Source organism: Musa acuminata, chromosome BXJ2-8 (genome assembly GCF_036884655.1).
Source record: "Musa acuminata AAA Group cultivar baxijiao chromosome BXJ2-8, Cavendish_Baxijiao_AAA, whole genome shotgun sequence".
NCBI classification, from domain to species: Eukaryota; Viridiplantae; Streptophyta; class Magnoliopsida; order Zingiberales; family Musaceae; genus Musa; species Musa acuminata.
Window position 1 is genome coordinate 251,469 of NC_088345.1, and position 18,311 is coordinate 269,779.

The 18,311-nt window shown below is 36.2% G+C and overlaps 2 protein-coding genes across 2 annotated transcripts; both read right to left on the reverse strand.

Moving 5' to 3' along the window:
• Positions 1-806: 806 nt before the first annotated feature.
• Positions 807-11,823, reverse strand: LOC103994206 (receptor-like cytoplasmic kinase 185). The gene is made up of 5 exons (XM_009414537.3): positions 11,449-11,823; positions 10,603-10,799; positions 10,219-10,408; positions 2,079-2,470; positions 807-1,832 (listed from the first exon to the last, which is right to left on the reverse strand). Exons 1-5 carry the CDS (start codon positions 11,582-11,584, stop codon positions 1,248-1,250), a joined length of 1,500 nt encoding a protein of 499 aa, XP_009412812.2. The 5' UTR covers positions 11,585-11,823; the 3' UTR covers positions 807-1,247.
• Positions 11,824-13,581: 1,758 nt separating this feature from the next.
• LOC135618483 (thylakoid lumenal 16.5 kDa protein, chloroplastic-like) lies at positions 13,582-18,089 on the reverse strand. The gene is made up of 4 exons (XM_065119359.1): positions 17,712-18,089; positions 14,442-14,581; positions 14,045-14,117; positions 13,582-13,951 (listed from the first exon to the last, which is right to left on the reverse strand). The coding sequence occupies exons 1-4, from the start codon at positions 18,040-18,042 to the stop codon at positions 13,842-13,844; spliced, it is 654 nt and encodes a 217-aa protein (XP_064975431.1). The 5' UTR covers positions 18,043-18,089; the 3' UTR covers positions 13,582-13,841.
• Positions 18,090-18,311: the final 222 nt, after the last annotated feature.

Sequence of the window (18,311 nt, forward strand, 5' to 3'; positions counted from 1 at the left end):
AAAACAATTATTTTATGTTTGTTCTCACAAGTGAAACTAATTCTTCTACAAACAGAATTCGGTGGAGTTGGTCCTTTCATTAATATCATTCAAGTGTTCATCTTCTAACATCCTTCGTCGTTAATCCTCTCAGTGTTCCGAGATTAAGATCTTACTCGACAAATCGTTGTTCGGTTGGCTCAATTAGAGCTATAATTAAATTAATCAAACCAAACTCCATACAGTAAGATATTGGCTTTTTTTTTTTTTTTTTTACCTATTTATCATTCTAAAGTTTGAAAATAACATATTTGTATTTATAAATTTTCATATAACAAACATATGTATCCCGTCAAATATTAAAATCTTTCAAAGAAACGCTTAGTCTAGCCATGATTTAAAAAAGCTGATATTAGCTAAGGTTGAATTGGAAAAAGAAAACCTATTAAAATTTTAAAGAAGGATTAATGTCATTTAGAGTTTCACCAAATGATCATTATTAATTGATGGAGATCGAAGATGATGACATGTATATGTATTATAAACTTAAATACATGTGAAATTCTGCCTGAAACCCTATTTTCTCACTTTGGTAGACTGAATTAGATGGTCAGACAATAAGCAGCAAAAAGGTTGATGCATGTTTGATATACTCGCTTATGAACAATGGAAACAGACTTCATGAGATACATAATAATCACACATTCCAGTGAGCAAGAGTCTGCTAAATTATTGGCAGGGCCAAGTGCAGCAGCTCTCTTATGTTTCCAAATGCATGACAAAAATACAAGGAAAGATGCCTACGAGGAATAGGCATATCAAAGAGATATCCAAAAGCAAACTCATATATATATATTTTATGGACAAAAAACTAATGAAATTTTCATGTATTTTAGACCAATAAAGGCCCTACATCGAATATGCACCAACTCAACCACATAGTAATGTATGCATTCCGAAATGCAACTCTTTTAACACTTTTTGGACCTTTTTCTTCTTTTATCTTTCTTTGACTGCCAGCTTCAATGTCGAATGACAAGGCCTCCGTGAGACACATAACCTTGCATGAAAAGATACCACAGTCCACGGCAGTTTGAGAAGTGAGCGGTGACACCACAAAAGTTGGATTATTCACAAAGAATAATGGTACCGTGAAAGCTGCGATGTCGTGCCTACTGACCAGTTGTTGAATTCCAACCTACATCCTCCTTTACATGAAGGCAAAACATGCAAAAGTACCATCCAAATGAATGGATCTGGAAGGACCTCTACTCGTGTGTACTTTCAAAGCTATCTGGTGCATTTCTCCGCTGTCTCTCTCTCCATTTCTCACCCCATAATTTGGCCTCTGCAACAGCATGCTCTCTGACAAGATCACGGTTCTTCGGGGAGTCTCTTGCTCCCTCAATGTGGACTGGGCTATCCATCTGAGACTCTTGTGTCTCAGACTCCTCCAAGCCCCACTTCTGCCCGGATCCACAACCAGAACCACCTCTGCCAACTTTTGCACCTTTGCTTAGTCCCTTCACTGGATCCCTTTGCCTGAGATCTGGAGAATTTCGCTGTGGTGACTGGACAGCATGTTGATGGTCCTTTCCACTTCTCGATCTTGGGGTAGATGGGCAAAACCTAGTACTCTGACCAGTAGCTGAATTCGGATCATAAGTTTGTGAAGCTAAATATGAAAGTGCTGTCACAACATCCCCTATGAGTGGACGAGTAGCTGCTTGCTCCTGCAAGCACATTGCTGCAACAGCCAATGCCTGATATAAGCCTCTTGCAGGATAATGGCCTTGTAGCAACGGATCAGCCATCTGAGGGAACTTTCTTCGATCTTTAAATAACGGACGAGCCTGTACATGAGATTCACAGGATCATAATTTTAAGCAAAATCTGAACTGATATTTGAAAGGTCAACATATAACCTAGTTTTTTTTACTTTTATATTCCCAAAATGTAATATTTAATTTTGGAATCTAGAGCTGGGATCAAGACTTTGAATCATCATACTAGTAAATGGTGCACCTTCACTTGAATCCTACAACTAAGCCAGAAGAGATAGGATGGAGCAGTTCAAAAAAAGAAAAAGAACAACATACCCATGCAACTAGATTTTGTTCTCCAGCAGGTCGTGTGTTGTCAATTGCTTTACGCCCAGTAATCAGTTCGAGAAAGACAACACCAAAACTATAAACATCAGATTTCACAGTTAACTGCCCTGTCATAGCATACTCGGGAGCACAGTAACCATATGTGCCCATCACTCTTGTTGAAACATGAGTCTTATCACCAACTGGACCAAGTTTTGCAAGCCCAAAATCTGACAACTTTGGATGATAACCTTCACCAAGAAGTATGTTCGATGATTTGAAGTCACGGTAAATAACTGGAGGGTTCGCCTTATCATGAAGGTATTCCAAGCCTTTAGCTGCACCAGCTGCTATCTTCATCCGCGTGTTCCAGTCTAGTGGCTCCTTATCAGCTGGGATATCTATTGAAAACCAAATAGAAATTAATTTACAATCAAGTCAACTCATAAGAAACTCCACAATAGCCTTAAGGTAATTTGTTTTACTCCAGGTTGGAAAGAAAAAGAGGCATGTCAAAGGGTTAATTTTCCAAAACTAATGAAAGACACTGATAAACGAACTTGAGAGCATTTGCAACTACCCTTGTTCATAATGAAATTCTTAAACTAAACATCAACCAATCTCACAACAAAATAAATACAAGAATTTTGTTTAATTTTCAGAATGACATCAATTCAGATGAAAGCACTACAGAATAGAATGGAAGCAAAAGAAGGGGTTTCTGTTGAAATTCAGCCTCTTTGAACCATGAATTCTTGTTTTAATTAATAAATGGAATGTCTCATAATGAATTAGTGAGAGAATCAATCACAGTTACTTTGTGACCCAGGTGACCAGAATTAGTAATGGAATATTGAGAGGAGTGCATTGTTTTGGACCATCCGTTTTTGTCTCATCATGAATTGCCAAGGAGGATTGCCAAAGATATTGAGTCTAGTATGATCCAATTGCTAAAGTATATTGAGTCGATACTGTGACCCAATTGAATCAACTATGACCTATTTCTTCTCCACTGATATGTTCCCCAAGAATATCATGTTTCTGTGACAAACAGCAGCATGGAGGACATCCACCAAATGAGCTGTCGTAGTATCTACAACATTAACCTGATGTAGAGACTTTTTGAGAAAGACATGAATCTCAACAAGATTTATGGAGTATCTTTCATACATTGATGAAAATTTATCTAGATGAAGATTTAAGGAGCGTCCATCAACAAGTTTCATGGATTATATATGCAACTACTTCCAGAGATAACAGCCTGATCCCAGTAAAAAAGTCAAGCAACCTTTGAAAAAAACATATGCCATGCATCCAAACTCCAACAATATCTAGCATTTAAAGAACGACCATGGCTGAATCTTCCAAATACAACAGATCCAGAACACTAATGATTAGGTCATGGTCTGTTGAGCTGTCTTTTGACAAACTTTGTCTAGATCAGAAGGCAAAATTTTCTCTTCTGGCAAAGAATTTCAAGTTAAATACAACATACAAACTGCTTACAATGAGGCTCAATTTAAATTCCTTCTTGCACTAATATAAGCACCACATTTATTTACGGCGATTACATAACAGTTCAGAGTTAAAGAGTACCTAGTCTAATCATGTATCAGTCTAACTGGTATGTAGCTTATTCTCAATGACTAAATGACCTAGTTTCCTTTTGAGAAAATCTATTCCAACAATCAACTGATAGTTGTGCTTACATATAAATGAATGGATACTAAAGATGAAATTGTTCTAAGAATGTGGATTCAAAATATTTTTAAACACATGAATAATCATAGATATTATGTTTGATAACTATAAACCAGTGCGACTGCTGGCAATGAGTCCTTGATTGATTCATTAAATACATGCGATCATCTTTGGTGATGCATGTGATCTATGTGACTATCTTTAGAGGGAAATTGATTGATTTATGCATTTTCATTCAAGAAAAGACAGCTGACATGGTTTTATGGGATCAAACATTTGTCTAGGAGAAAATATCATATATGAACAAGAATGTCCAAAATTATAGAAAGCCCACCTCAAATGGGAAAACCGCAGAATGGAGATTGAAATTGCAAAAGTATCATACAAATCTGGAATACCCAAACTTCGCTTCCAATCCTGATCAACAAATCAGTCCATGTATATTATAATAGTTAGCTGTGATCAAATTGATGCTCACATATAATGCCCTGCAAGATGGTACATGGCATGACATGCAGCATACACTTTCTTTCAATAGGATGATCCTATCGAAATATAACTTGTACTAAGAGCATGAAACTACTGTAAGCAAAGTTTAGTTCAGCTTAGGTTTCATACGATATTATGAAGACTTAGTTTAGTTCTGCTTAGATTCCATAGGATGATATGAATGTGCTCCTTTTGCTTTCTTTAATCTAATTCTGAATTTAATATGATGTTAAGCATGTTCGTGTTAACAAAGAGACAGAAGTGTCCATGTATATCACTTGAAAATTCTTTCATACTGCATAAATTGAAACCCCAAACCCCCCGCCCCCCCACCCCCCCACCCCCCCACCCCCCAGACCCGCATTGGTGAGATCCTCGTGCATTGGGTACACCTTTTATAATGCATTTTATGTGCTAGTTTATTACTCAAGAGCTTGATAGCATTTATCTTTTAACTTAAGTTGTACATTTGATATGGTTACCTTTTCTGATTTATTGTTGAAGATCATGATAACAATTATGTTACTAAATCATACACTAAATGTTCAAAATTAATTTAGCTTGATGGTGAATGCAATAAAAAATTACAATAATCAAGGACCATAAGTCATTGACCTATCACTGCAGAATTAGAATAATGTATTGGAAATAAATGCTAAAGCATCTTGCTCTCTAATATTTTGCCATGTTAGTGTGCTCTTACTTCATGATACCAGTAGGCATCTTGTCATCTGAATCTTTTGTCATCTTAAGAGCACTGCTACATTATAAAAGTCATAATCCTCTTGTATGGTTTAATTTTATGACAGTATATTCTTATACATATGCTCAAATTTGTACAATAGATCTAAAAATATGAGGGTATTTTTTTTCGTGTTAGGCATATTTTCAGAATAATCTGTTTTCTCATCTTGCAATGGATAGATTGAACAAAACCAAGTAATTAAATCGGGTTTAATTATGGACCACATGTGCAAAAGTTGTAAATGCCATCCCGCTCCTAAAGGATTAAATTTTGGATGTTCTGATAATTCCTATTTTGTTATATGCAACATTCATAACATACATGGTTTCTTTGTTAAGTTATATATCTCTTACAATCCTTGTGTGATAATTACTTAATCTTAATGATGCATGATTTGCGAGTAGTAATTATATCACATATATGTAGGGGATAAGTTATATATCTCTTATATATCACTTAATTTTAATGATGCATAATTACTTAATTTTGGTTGGAAAGTAGGGGTTTAAATAGGCGCCCGAGCACTCGTCTAGGAGCTCAGGTGAGGCAAGGTGAGGCCCGAGCACCTCAAGCCTTAATTAGGCAGCGCACTTTAGTGAAGCACCGCTTGGGCGCTCGTGTGAACCCAAGCGCCAAGTGCCTCGGGCGAGCGCCCAATTGAAACGAAGCATTTGGTTGAACATTAGCTTCGCTGGTTCTATTGAACCAACTAAGCTATATAATGTTACTAAACATGCGCACACAAACCCTGCCCCCCGCGCGACCCCAAGCCATAAACCCTACTTCGTGTGCAGCCACTGCCTTCGCCATCATCGCTTCCTCTACTGCTGCCTCCGTCGTCAATGCACAAGACTGACGTTTCCTCTACTGTTGACGGACGGGTCTGAAGGTCTAGCTTCCATGTGCAGTTCCCTCCGCCGTCGTTGCTTCCGTGTGCAGCTCCTTCCACCGTCGAGGGAGAGGACCACAACTTCCTCTGCCATCAATGGATGCATCTGAAGCTTCCTCCGCCCACGATGTCATTATCCACAACTTTTGCCGTCGCAACTATCACCATCTAAAGCTTTCTTTGTCCCTGCTACTGTCGTCCGCAGCTTCCTCCACTGCCGCAGTTGTCCTCCGAAGCTTCCTCCACCACTGCTGTTGCAATTCGTAGCTTCATCCACTGTTGTTACTACTGTCATCCGTAGCTTCCTTCATCATGGCCATCGTCCTCCGAAAGTTCCTTCGTCACCGTCACCCTCTCCTTCCCCACTTTCCACCATCAGTGACTCTTTTCTCCCCTCTAACTACTGGTAACAGTAAATTAAATATTTCTAACAATAGATTTTTAACTATTGTTATCATATAATAGTCCCTATTTAGACTTTAACACTGTTAATCTCTATTTATTAATTATATTTTATATATTTTATATTTTAATATTTCAAAGTGTCTTCCTTCGCTTAAGTCGGCACCTAGGCGAGCACTTAGCGCCTCGGGCATTTTCGAACCTTGGCGCCTAACGCTTTTCAAATCACTATTGGAAAGTTCATGAAAATGTCATGCAAATGTATGATAACTAGCAAAATGTTCTCAATATACTAAAATCTTCACGACATGAAATGATTATTTGTATGTTCATGAAATCATAATTTCAACATGTCAAATTAGAATTGGGGACATGTTGTCTACTTATAATTGCATATATGTCTAAGACTTAGATAAGATTATTGTCCTAATGTCATTGAGAGGATGAAAATTAGCCTACAGTAGGTATTCTAGTTGTGAGAACCTAATCTCTATGATAGGTGATCCTTTTTGAGGAATAACAAACTGATTGGTTAATTAAGAATCACACTAGTGAACACTTTAATACAATTATATAGGACGAATATCACTCCAATCCCATCCTTATCATGATCGGTCTCATCTACATAGTTATAAAGAGAGCATAGATATCCCTAATAATGTATGCAATATCCCTAATAAATGGAAAAGAAAAACCCAAGATAATTTTTTTTTTATAAGACATGACTCTATGAATATCCCTAACAAAGTATGCTATATATAAGCATAATCCATAAACAACTCTAGCTAGGGATCTAAACAATCCTTAGAATATCTCGTAAATGAAGATACTCACACACAATAATCATTGCAGAAACCATCAACAATGTATTCCACAATTTGCAAGTTACTATCATCCGAGTCAAAGAAACATAGCTCAATAATTGATTCTAGTTTTGTTCCCTTCAAATGGATGGTTCAAGTCTTTCGATGGCATCTCATTATCCACATGGTATATGTACTGTTGGAATTTTTTTTGTGAGGGACTATAAAAGAATTCAAAATTTTCCTTATTTAAGGTATTTATTTTAATAGTTGTATTTAGTTTCCTAGGAACATAGAGATCTGTTATACGTTGTTTCTTCTCACTTTCTCATGATCTACATCTCATAAACCCGTTGAATCATTTGATAGAAATCTACATTATTTATATGTTGACAAATTGAGAAATTTTCAATTGTATAGATGTACATTGCATGTAACTTGATTAAAGTCAATATGGTAATGTGGGTCCAAATTGAGAGATTTTCATGAGGGACCTTAAAGCTCCATGCCAAAAGTTATGGTTCATATAGGATCCATATGGAAAATCAGCTCTAATATTTACAAACTTGATCTTTCACTGAATTGTGGCATCAGCTGTTCCATTAACCACGAGGGCCTCACATCATGAAATGGGCTATGATATGATGTTCCAACCCTCTACACCCATTCCATCACTTCCACATCCTTTATTTCCTTATATTTACCATCATATGATAAAAGAGAATCCAAATTGGCAGATTTTCATAAGAGACCTTAAATAAGTCACACACTAGAGATTTTCGTTCATATAGGACTCAACTGATGGTTTAACCATCTTTTTTTTCCCTACCAATTCCTTCACTTTCACATCCTTTATTTCCTTATGTTTACCATCACATGAAATAACAGAAAGTAGAAAATATCTTGAATGAACAATAGGTTACTGCTGACAGTAATGCATAAGAATAAGTTTTTTATCAAATGGAAAGGACAATCATATTGAAATTGAACTTTGATCATTAAGGGTTTGTAGCAACTCAACTCAAAACATAATGATAATTGTTGTAGCATCCATTCACCAAAATATGATTATTTTTAAGCCTAAGATATTGTTGGAGACCATGGTGCTTTTTTATTCTATACTAGGCATAGAAAGATAAAAGGTCAATTGAATCCCTTAGAATATCTTATGAGTTTATAGATACAAACATTAAACTTATTATTCATTTTCAATAATCCTATTCTTATTTCTTTGGAATATTTTTTAAATCAGGGTATTAGCAAATGTAATGTCTCTACATGTTCTACCAAAGTTAATCAACAGATAAAAAGGGAAATTATCTATAAAATTTAAAAAAAGAATTATAAGCTGCATTGAGTTTTAAAGAAAGAAGTCAATGCCAATAAAAAATTATGTAAAAACGAAATATTATTTTTCAAACAAACCTGGAAGCGTATCTTTTTTCAGTATGAACTAAGTGTTGTTTGTCATAAACTCAAGAATAAGTTTTATTTAGGTAACTTTAATTTTGCTTTTCCTTCATGTAGTTGGTTCTATTTAAAGGTGACAAGGTTCTAAGCAAAAGATGGTGTTGTAAATGAAGTTTAAACTAATAAAAGAAAGTTATTCCTCACTAAAATGTGTTCATCGTTCATATATGAGACTTCGGAAGGTATAAGGCCTTCATCCACAAGAATAATTCCAGGAGCCTTTTCTCTATCTATATCATCTAATATGTTGCTCTTCTCATATACTTATCCTAGTGAATCCTACTTTCATAAAATCATTTGTTAGAAAATTTTGCAATCTGTTACTTTATTCGTAGCCAAATTAAATTCATTCATCTCCATTGAAATCTTCTTGCAATGCATTTTCTTGTGAACCACTGTTATTTTCTTCTATTGTCTCCTATTTGGACTATGACTTCTCTAAGAATTAATGCAAGCACTATTCATCATTGATAAGTTCTTACCAAAAAAGTAGTAAGTTCTAAGTGGTGCATGAATGTTTTGCAAGCTAAAAGAACAAATCTAAACTAAAAGCTTAGCCAAGACAATAAAATAGGACTGGTTTGGTAAAAGAACAAATACATGGGGTTTGGTTTGGTAATTTGTTGCTGGATATTGGTTTCTAGATCCATTATGGGCAACTTAAAAAATCCAGCTCTGGCATATGCACCCATGTAAAATCATAGGACTACTCACAAGCAATGGCAGAAGTTATTGGTACTCAAGTCTACATGAAGAGGACATCATTTAATTCCTTTCTAAAAAGTCCTAGTATCCCTCCACAACAACCTTGTATTTGTTGTTTCTTATTAGTCGATGCAAGTCATGTAAAATGTTAACAACTCCAAAGCAAATGCCTGAAAAAAAAAAGAAAAAAAAAAGGTGAACCAGAAGGTACAAGTCACAATTGTTTCGAACTTCCCACTAATGTGCTGACTCCTGATTGTTATACTACAATGAAGCCCGTGGTACATAGATGCATTTCTCCTAGGCTATATACTATTACTGATGCTGGATGTGGCATGCCCATCAACACCCATGTCATGATGGAAAATCGCCTTAGGCGTGTGCCTTAGCTCAAAAATTAGTCATTCCTCTTTATTACAAACTTAGGGGGTGGGATAGTTTGTTGCCATGGGCATATCATCTGACCTAAATATAAGACCAACCTTGGATGGAGTTGGGATGAGATTAAAAAGAACGGTAAAAAGTAGACAAAAGGAACATGGGAAAAACAAATGGCATTTAAAAGAAAATCGGAAACCATAAACATTACAATCTAGTTATCCTATCCAAACACAACAAAAAGAGTCGGGTATGTATTTGCATAATAATGTCAACAGAAGTTTAGAATTTCCAAAGGCTAGTGTAACTTGGAACTATGCAAGACTAAATTTAGCGTACTCATAGCACCCTACACTTTTAAGCATTTATGCAAGTAAAAAAAAGCAGGTGGATCCTAATAGATCATGACTAATAATGAACTAATAACTATTTTATAAATCATCCTTATCATTTATAACTAGTTAATATCGGTTTGTATATCTAACCGAATTGGAACCATAGGAATTAAGAAAAAATAAGATCAAAATAACCAAATCAGAAGTATAAGACAACAAAGAAATCTCTAACCATGCAAATGATCTTCTAATGATCCCAATGGCATGAACTCATAGACAAGCAATCGTTGATCACCATCAGCACAATAACCGATCAGATTGACAAGATGAGGGTGATGTAGGAGGCTAAGCATGAGGACTTCAACCAGAAATTCTCTGTTCCCCTGAAGGCCATTTCTGTCAAGTTGCTTAACAGCAACAACCTGCAAAGATTTGTGTCCGCAGTAAGCTCAATGGCTTTTATACTCTATAATGCATAAACAAAATTTAGCTGATAATTGAAGGTATTTTTTTTTATTTTAGATCAGTTTCACAAAAGTGATGAAGACCATTGTTGATAGGTAAAACACGCAAAGAAAATACCGATAAATCGACTCTGAAACATAAAGAAACCAACCTGTCCATTTTCCAACCTTCCTTTATAAACACGGCCAAAACCACCTTCACCCAAAAGGCAATCTTGTCTAAAGTTCTGAGTGGCAGCAGCAAGTTCACGGAAAGTGAACGTCTTTGCTGCAATATGATCAGCATTGCATTCTTTGGGAGTTGATGCTTTTTTACTGGTGTCTGAACCCATCCGCGACTTCGATTTATCTAGCACCACAAGAAATCAACGAGGGTGAACAAGAAACTAGATATTCTGCTTCCAGAATTTAATAACCATGTGATATTAACTTTGAAGGCATAGTTAGACACGTCAAGTGAAGGACAACTTTTTGAATTCCATAATTATGAGTAAAGTTTGTTCAATCCAAACACGACTAATTGGTCAATGACATTGATCAGACCATAGTATCACAGAGGCATGGTGAATTTCATGCATTAGCTTCCAATTCGTCATAACAAATCCAAATTGTTTAATGACCAAACAGACACGCAAATTTATTTCAAAGAAAAAAAATACATCTTTCTCCCTTGCGAAGGAGAAATTCATGCATATGACAAAAAAATTATATTCCTAAATGCAGGAGTCTGATTCCCAAATTCTGAAAGATTTTCTATCAGGAACACCACAAGTAGTTCCAAAAATCATTATTTTTCTATTCTATTTCTCATACAGTATTCAATTGACACTTATCCAAAAGAGATCGATAAGTGTCCCAATGCCCACAGATCAGACAAAATAAAAAGATCAAAAACTAAATAAACAAAATACTCCCTCCAAAGAAGCAAAGCGATCCCATAGGATCCACATGTTCGCACAAAATACCAATTTTTAGCATCAAAGTTGGGACTTTCTTACCAATACTGCCATGATTAGACGCCGTGGCGGCGGAAGAATCCTTATGGGAAGCCCCACCCGCTTTACCCTCATTCTTCTTCTTCACTTCCTCCTCTTCCCTCTGACTGGCCGATCCAAAACACGGAAAGCAACCCATCTAATAAGTCAGAAGTACCAAGAAAAATCCACAGATTACAGCTCCTCCTCGATTCTCCGATCGATCGCGACCCCAGCTACACGAAGTCTCGCCGGCGGTGCACCAGATCGGATCAAAACAATTTGTGCTTTTTCGATACAAATGGAATAGAACTCAGAGAAGAGGGGCGGAACCATACGGAGAAGTCTGGGGTTAAATCGTGCGTGAGAGAGAGAGAGAGAGAGAGAGAGAGATCAGCAGCTTCTGTGACTCAAGGAAACGGACAGTACCGCATATGGTAAGAGAGGATTGTGGGTAAAATTTCTTTTTCGACAAAATCGTGTGACGACCCTATTCTTACCCTTTCACATAGTTATATATGGCCCCCACAGAAGCGCATTCGTTGGAGACGGTAAAGCGGCAGGTAACAAATCAACGAGTGAGGTATTATTTTTTCCCTATGAAAAAGTAATTGAGCAATTAACGAGACATTAAAATTCTGATTTCATTTTTGGGAAGGGTTTCGGCATCATATTGCAACTTTTGGTGAGATAAGTACCGGCAAGTTATTCTTTTTAATTAGAATATATTTTTTAAATATTTAAATTTAAATTTAAATTTAAATTGTTATTCATTTTAATTAAAATATTTTTTAAAACATTTAAATTTAAATTTAGGAACTAACTTTGGGTGATTTTTAGGGAAAAGCCCAAGTTTGAATGTTTGTGGGAGATAGGTAGATAGTACCCCTTATTTCCAAAAATATCTAAATTGAGCTTTTATTTTATAAATAACAAAAAAATATCTTGGCTAACAACTAACAATTTTAATTTTGTTTTTATGTTTTTCCCGTTATAATTTCTTTTTCAACCGAGTCTATATTTTTTGATAAGATTATAGTTTTCTTTTTGTTTTTGTTATTGAACTAAAACACACAATTTCCTTGTTAACGTATTAAAAAAACATTGAAGCTGAATCTTAATTAACTCAATCTTATTACATTTATTAAAGTTGCATAAAATATTTTATTTTGGAGTTCTTAAGTGATTTTAAGTGAAAATTAAAAATATTTTGACATATTTCCAAATAAAGCATGAGAAGTTTATATTTTTGAATAAACTTAACTTAAGGGTTTATTTTTTTTAGAAATTATTATAATTTTTTATTATATATTTAAAAATAATTAAAACTGTTCTTAATTAGAATGTCTTTAATAGATTTATAATATTTTCGTCATTGAATCAAAATATTATAACTCGGTGTTACTTATTTGAAGTTTTTCCTAACAATAAATATCAACTTTACTATAGGTTTTAAGGTATTATAAAACTATTAAAATAAGAATTCAAATGATTTTGGATGAAAATTATGAAGGCTTTTATATATTTCAAAATAAATCATGATAAAAATTCTTTTTTTTTTTTAATTTTTTAAAAATAATATTTTATAATCATTTTATTATAAAGAAATAATAATACATTATCTAGTTATAATGTTTTTGGTTCAGTAATCAAAGACACCATCACTCTATTCAAAATACTCTAAATAAAAAATATTATAACTACATTCAGAAATATTGTAACTGGTTCATCAAACTTGCAGGAGTCATTAAGCATTTTGGTTTCTCCAGAGGGGAGTGGCTCTCTCATCTTTCGTTAATAATACATTCACATATTTCGAATAAATTTTATACACGTGATAGTATAAAGAAGAAACCTTTTTAGTTTTGATTTATAAAATATTGGTCCACTTTTTAGTTTTGTATATATATAAATACACACACACACACACACACACACTCAGATTTCACTCCCAACTATGACCAAAAAATGTATTCAAACAATTATACATCTTTCTATTATACAAATGATAAAAAATAGCTACATTGTTTCTTCTTTGATCCCTTTGAATTTCTTATGGGATTAAATCCCGATTCATTGCAAAGTTTAAAAGAACAATGAGATTATGGAAGCCAATATTCTCACATTTATTTGCCATCATTTTCACTGCAAAACAAAGGCACAAAGAACATAATGCTTTAAACCAGAGATATTGTACATTGGCTTAACTTAGATGCCATAACTAAGCTGTACTAACTATGAACTCACAAGGAGAGATAGCTGCTTCATAGACAAAATACCGAAAAAGAAACTTAGTAAGTCAATCAACTCAGGGCAACCAAAAATAGAAACACCAAAAAAAAAAAATCCAACATTAGTACAAGAAAGAATAGAGAAGAAACGAAATGTAGCATTTTATGCTGAATGGCTCCATTCACTTAGAGGCCTTTCAGCTGGCCAACTAAGCCAGCAAATCCTACCCATTTCTCCAATGCACTTGCAGATGATACAAATGCCAATTTGGAAGACTCAATGTCACGATCACCAACTGCAAGAAGAGAGTATATGTAGAGAGGTACAAGTGGCACATGAAGATAAGCATTTGGACACAAGTTGGTCTACTGTTGCATAAACTTCATACCTGATGTAAACAAGGAAGTTAAAGAAGAATTGAAGTTGTCCACCTCAGTTTTCTCTTCAGGGCTAGTGCTTAGCTGCCAAACCAATAAAAATGACAGCATTAAAGCAATCATAATGGTGAAATTCTGAAAAAAAGATTTAGAATCAAGATAATAAATCTCGACCCGATACTGGTTTCAATAATTTATAACACTGGTACGGTGCTTGTATACTGAGCAGTATACCGATCTATACCATCGGTATCAACCAAAATAAATAAATAATTAATGCCAACTAGTATATGGTCCGATACTAATCCTTTGCTCGAACCAGTAAATACTAGTTGGTACAAGTTGTACCAATCCATATTTAAAACCATGCTTCGTATACATAATGCTAAGTATAAATAGAGTGGCAACCTTAGCAAAAGCTGCATTGACATTTTTAACCCAGTCAGCATTGGTGCTTGGCCCTAGAAGAGAACTTGCTGCAGTGAGATCAGCATTCTCAAGAGCTTGGCCCACTTTGCTTAACTTGTAGATTACTTCTTGCAGATAACCTGTAATAAGTGCCATTAATTAATAGGCAGAAAGAGATGTAACCACTAGCTCCTACTTCACATGAGAAAATGCAGAATGCAAATATTATGAAGGATGTGTCTCTAATGAAGAGAAGACAAGTAAATAATTATGGATTTTCTATGGTTCATAAGCAAGATAGCCAACTAATGGATTCACCAAGAAAGAAAGATTAGAAGCATTCCAAGTAACATATGTTGTAACAAGTTAAATTTGGCTTCATGGCACATTCTAACGCTGCATGAAACGTAAAGCAGGTTCTGATACCCGCATGAACTGTGTCAATCTAACATTTAGTACTTTAATTGGATCATAACAAAAATGGAGATGAATTGTTTCTCATCTACCTCATACATTATCCAGCTTCCCTCAAAAGGAAAAAATTAACAGAGAGTGTTGCAATGAATTTGAAAACATGCTCAGGAAAGAATCAGAAAAGAACTCAACACAATTTGAACAAATTTTATTCTTTTGATTCTAAGCATATCAATGATGCAAGACAAGATTTTATTAAACATTGCTCATGGATGTGAATGCCACTCATTGCATGTAAAAGATTGGGCCAAGGGTTATCACCAAGGCAAAAAATTAGATGATATCTTGCATCATTTATAGCATTGCTCAAAAACTCAGTCCATGTTTTTCATCTTATGGAAAAACACAATTAGATTGATTGAAAAACTCAAAACCTTCAGTTAGGTCAGACTTACTGCCTAAATTGATTCTCCCTAACTTCACATTGGTGGGATCAACATTTATTCACACCCTACATTTACTTATAATATTTACTTATAATAGAAGATAAGATTTCCCCAACTATATGAGGAAATCTCTCTATTCTGTTTATTCTGTTAAGGGAAATCCTTCCTCCTAATCTGTATAAATAGGAGAGAGAACATGTTAATATATTTAAGCTAAAGCTACTTCAATTCTACAATAAAGCTTCTTCAATTATTGTTCTTATCTTCTATTCTTTCTATCATGGTATCAGAGCAGTGAGAAAAGCGAAGCTTCGCTCTTGCCTTTGGCTAGCGACCAACGCCGCTGAGAAAAGCGAAGCTTCGCCTTTGCCTTCGGCCAGCGACCAACGCCGCTGCAGCCACATTCCTGAGAGGTTTCACGGCCAATCCTCAATCTTCCTCACCGCGGTAGTCTTCGCTGATCTGCCAACAGTCGGCGGACTTAAGGAGAACGAAGGGAACGCCTGTGCCCTCACAACAACAGCCAATAATAGCGATCTGCTCTTGCTTTGCTCAAAGAGCCTCTCGCTTTAAACCATTCTTTGCATCGACCCAAGATTGGTATCGGAGCACCATCTTGCGGACCCCAACTTGATAGAAGATAAGATTTCCCCAACTATATGAGGAAATCTCTCTATTCTGTTTATTCTGTTGAGGGAAATCCTTCCCTGTATAAATAAGAGAGGGAACATGTTAATATATTCAAGCAAAAGCTATTTCATTTCTACAATAAAGCTTCTTCAATTATTGTTCTTATCTTCTATTCTTTTTATCATGATAGAAGATAAGATTTCCCCAACTTGATAGAAGATAAGATTTTCCCAACTATATGAGGAAATCTCTCTATTCTGTTTATTCTGTTGAGGGAAATCCTTCCTCCTAATCTGTATAAATAGGAGAGGGAACATGTTAATATATTCAAGAAAAAGCTATTTCATTTCTAGAATAAAGTTTCTTCAATTATTGTTCTTATCTTCTATTCTTTTTATCATGGTATCAGAGCGCTGAGAAAAGCGAAGCTTCGCTCTTGCCTTTGGCCAGCGACCAACGCCGCTGAGAAAAGCGAAGCTTCGCTCTTGCCTTTGGCCAGCGACCAACACCGCTGAGAAAAGCGAAGCTTCGCTCTTGCCTTTGGCCAGCGACCAACGCCGCTGAGAAAAGCGAAGCTTCGCCCTTGCCTTCGGCCAGCGACCAACGTTGCTGTAGTCACATTCCTGAGAGGCTCCACGACCAATCATCATCTTTCTCACCGCGGTAGTCTTCGCTGATCTGCCAACAGTCGGTGGACTTAAGGTGCCGACTTAAGGAGAACGAAGGGCGGACGTAAGGAGAACGAAGGGAACGCCTGTGCCCTCACAAGAATAGCAATCGCAGCAACAATAGCGATCTGCTCTTGCTCTACTCATGAAGCCTCTCGCTTTAAACCATTCTTTGCATCGATCCAAGATTTGTATCCTTGTCAGGAGCACCATCTTGCGGGGGAAGATAAGATTTCCCCAATTTGATAGAAGATAAGATTTTCTCAACTATATGAGGAAATCTCTCTATTCTGTTTATTCTGTTGAGGGAAATCCTTCCTCCTAATCTGTATAAATAGGAGATGGAACGTGTTAATATATTTAAGCTAAAGCTACTTCAATTCTACAATAAAGCTTCTTCAATTATTGTTCTTATCTTCTATTCTTTCTATCAACTTAGACCCTACATTTTTGTGTCCCGATATGTTTTGATGGGATGAATGACCTTCTGAACTTGAATCACCAATCTAAAATACTTAAAGTCTAAGTTTATGATAGTAGCGTCATCTAGCTCTGCTCCACTAAAGGGATTCATATCCTTGTTAAGGACCCAATGATCCATGCCTGATATTAAGTTTAGCAGTCACCATGTCTGATATTAAGTCAACTTTGATACCATTTGTCACGACCCAGCTCAAGACAATAACTAATCTACCCACCTTGTTTCGTCTGAACCAAAGATCCAAAATGCTCAAGCCCAATCTGATAATGGTAGATTTATCTGATCCTTATAAATGTTTTCAAGCTATCAATCACTTGTAATATGAGACTAAACCGAGATATTATATGTATATTTGAGTATTTTCAACTAACAAATCAATAAATTACCACAAGCATGCATACAAACTCTTTCTTTGGATAGTATTCTACACCAAATATACACGAAACCAAACTTTAGAATGATCTGAATCAAAATCTCATTGGAGGAAAAGGCAATTAAGCACAGAAGAAGAGTAGAATAAGAATCAGTTCAGAAACTACCATGATGAACATGGGGGTCTGAACAGTTAGCATTAAAAGAACAAGAACTGGTTTCTTGGAGTTGATCCTAATTTAGGGCAACATTAGCTGACCTTTTTCCTTGTCGGAGGAGCTGATGACGCCCTGTCTCTGCAGTCTTTTCTTCCGATCCTGCTTCACCCGTTCCAAGAGCTCCTCGTCGTCGTCCGCCTCCAGTATGGCGGCGGAGGCGGGTCTAGCGAGGGAGAGAGTGAGGGCGGCGAAGCATGCGGCTGCCAGGCCTTCCCGCCTCCCCAGAGTGGCCGACGCGCGCTTGGACGGCGGTGGCACCACGACGAGCGTGGCAGTCGTGGGAACAGTGGCGCGCACCGCAGCGAGCGCGAGGGTGGAAGGAGGGCATGTGGCTATGAGCCTCGCGAGGGGAGGAGGCAGTGGCGGAGTCATCACTGCTTACACCGTGAAGGATGGGATGGGATGGAAGATGAAGTGCTGCTTGCTGTCGGTGGAAGGCGAGAACTCAAATCGATTCCTTATCCCGACTTGACACGGGGAATCCGAGCTGGAGGCCACCTTGCGTACCATTTCAATTCCGTTTCATATACCTATTTTTCATTTACATTTGCAAAAAAATAAAAACAAAAATAAAAATAAACTTGGGTCTATTCGATGGATGTGAGTGGAGGAGGGTACTATTGAAGATTTAAACGTATAAA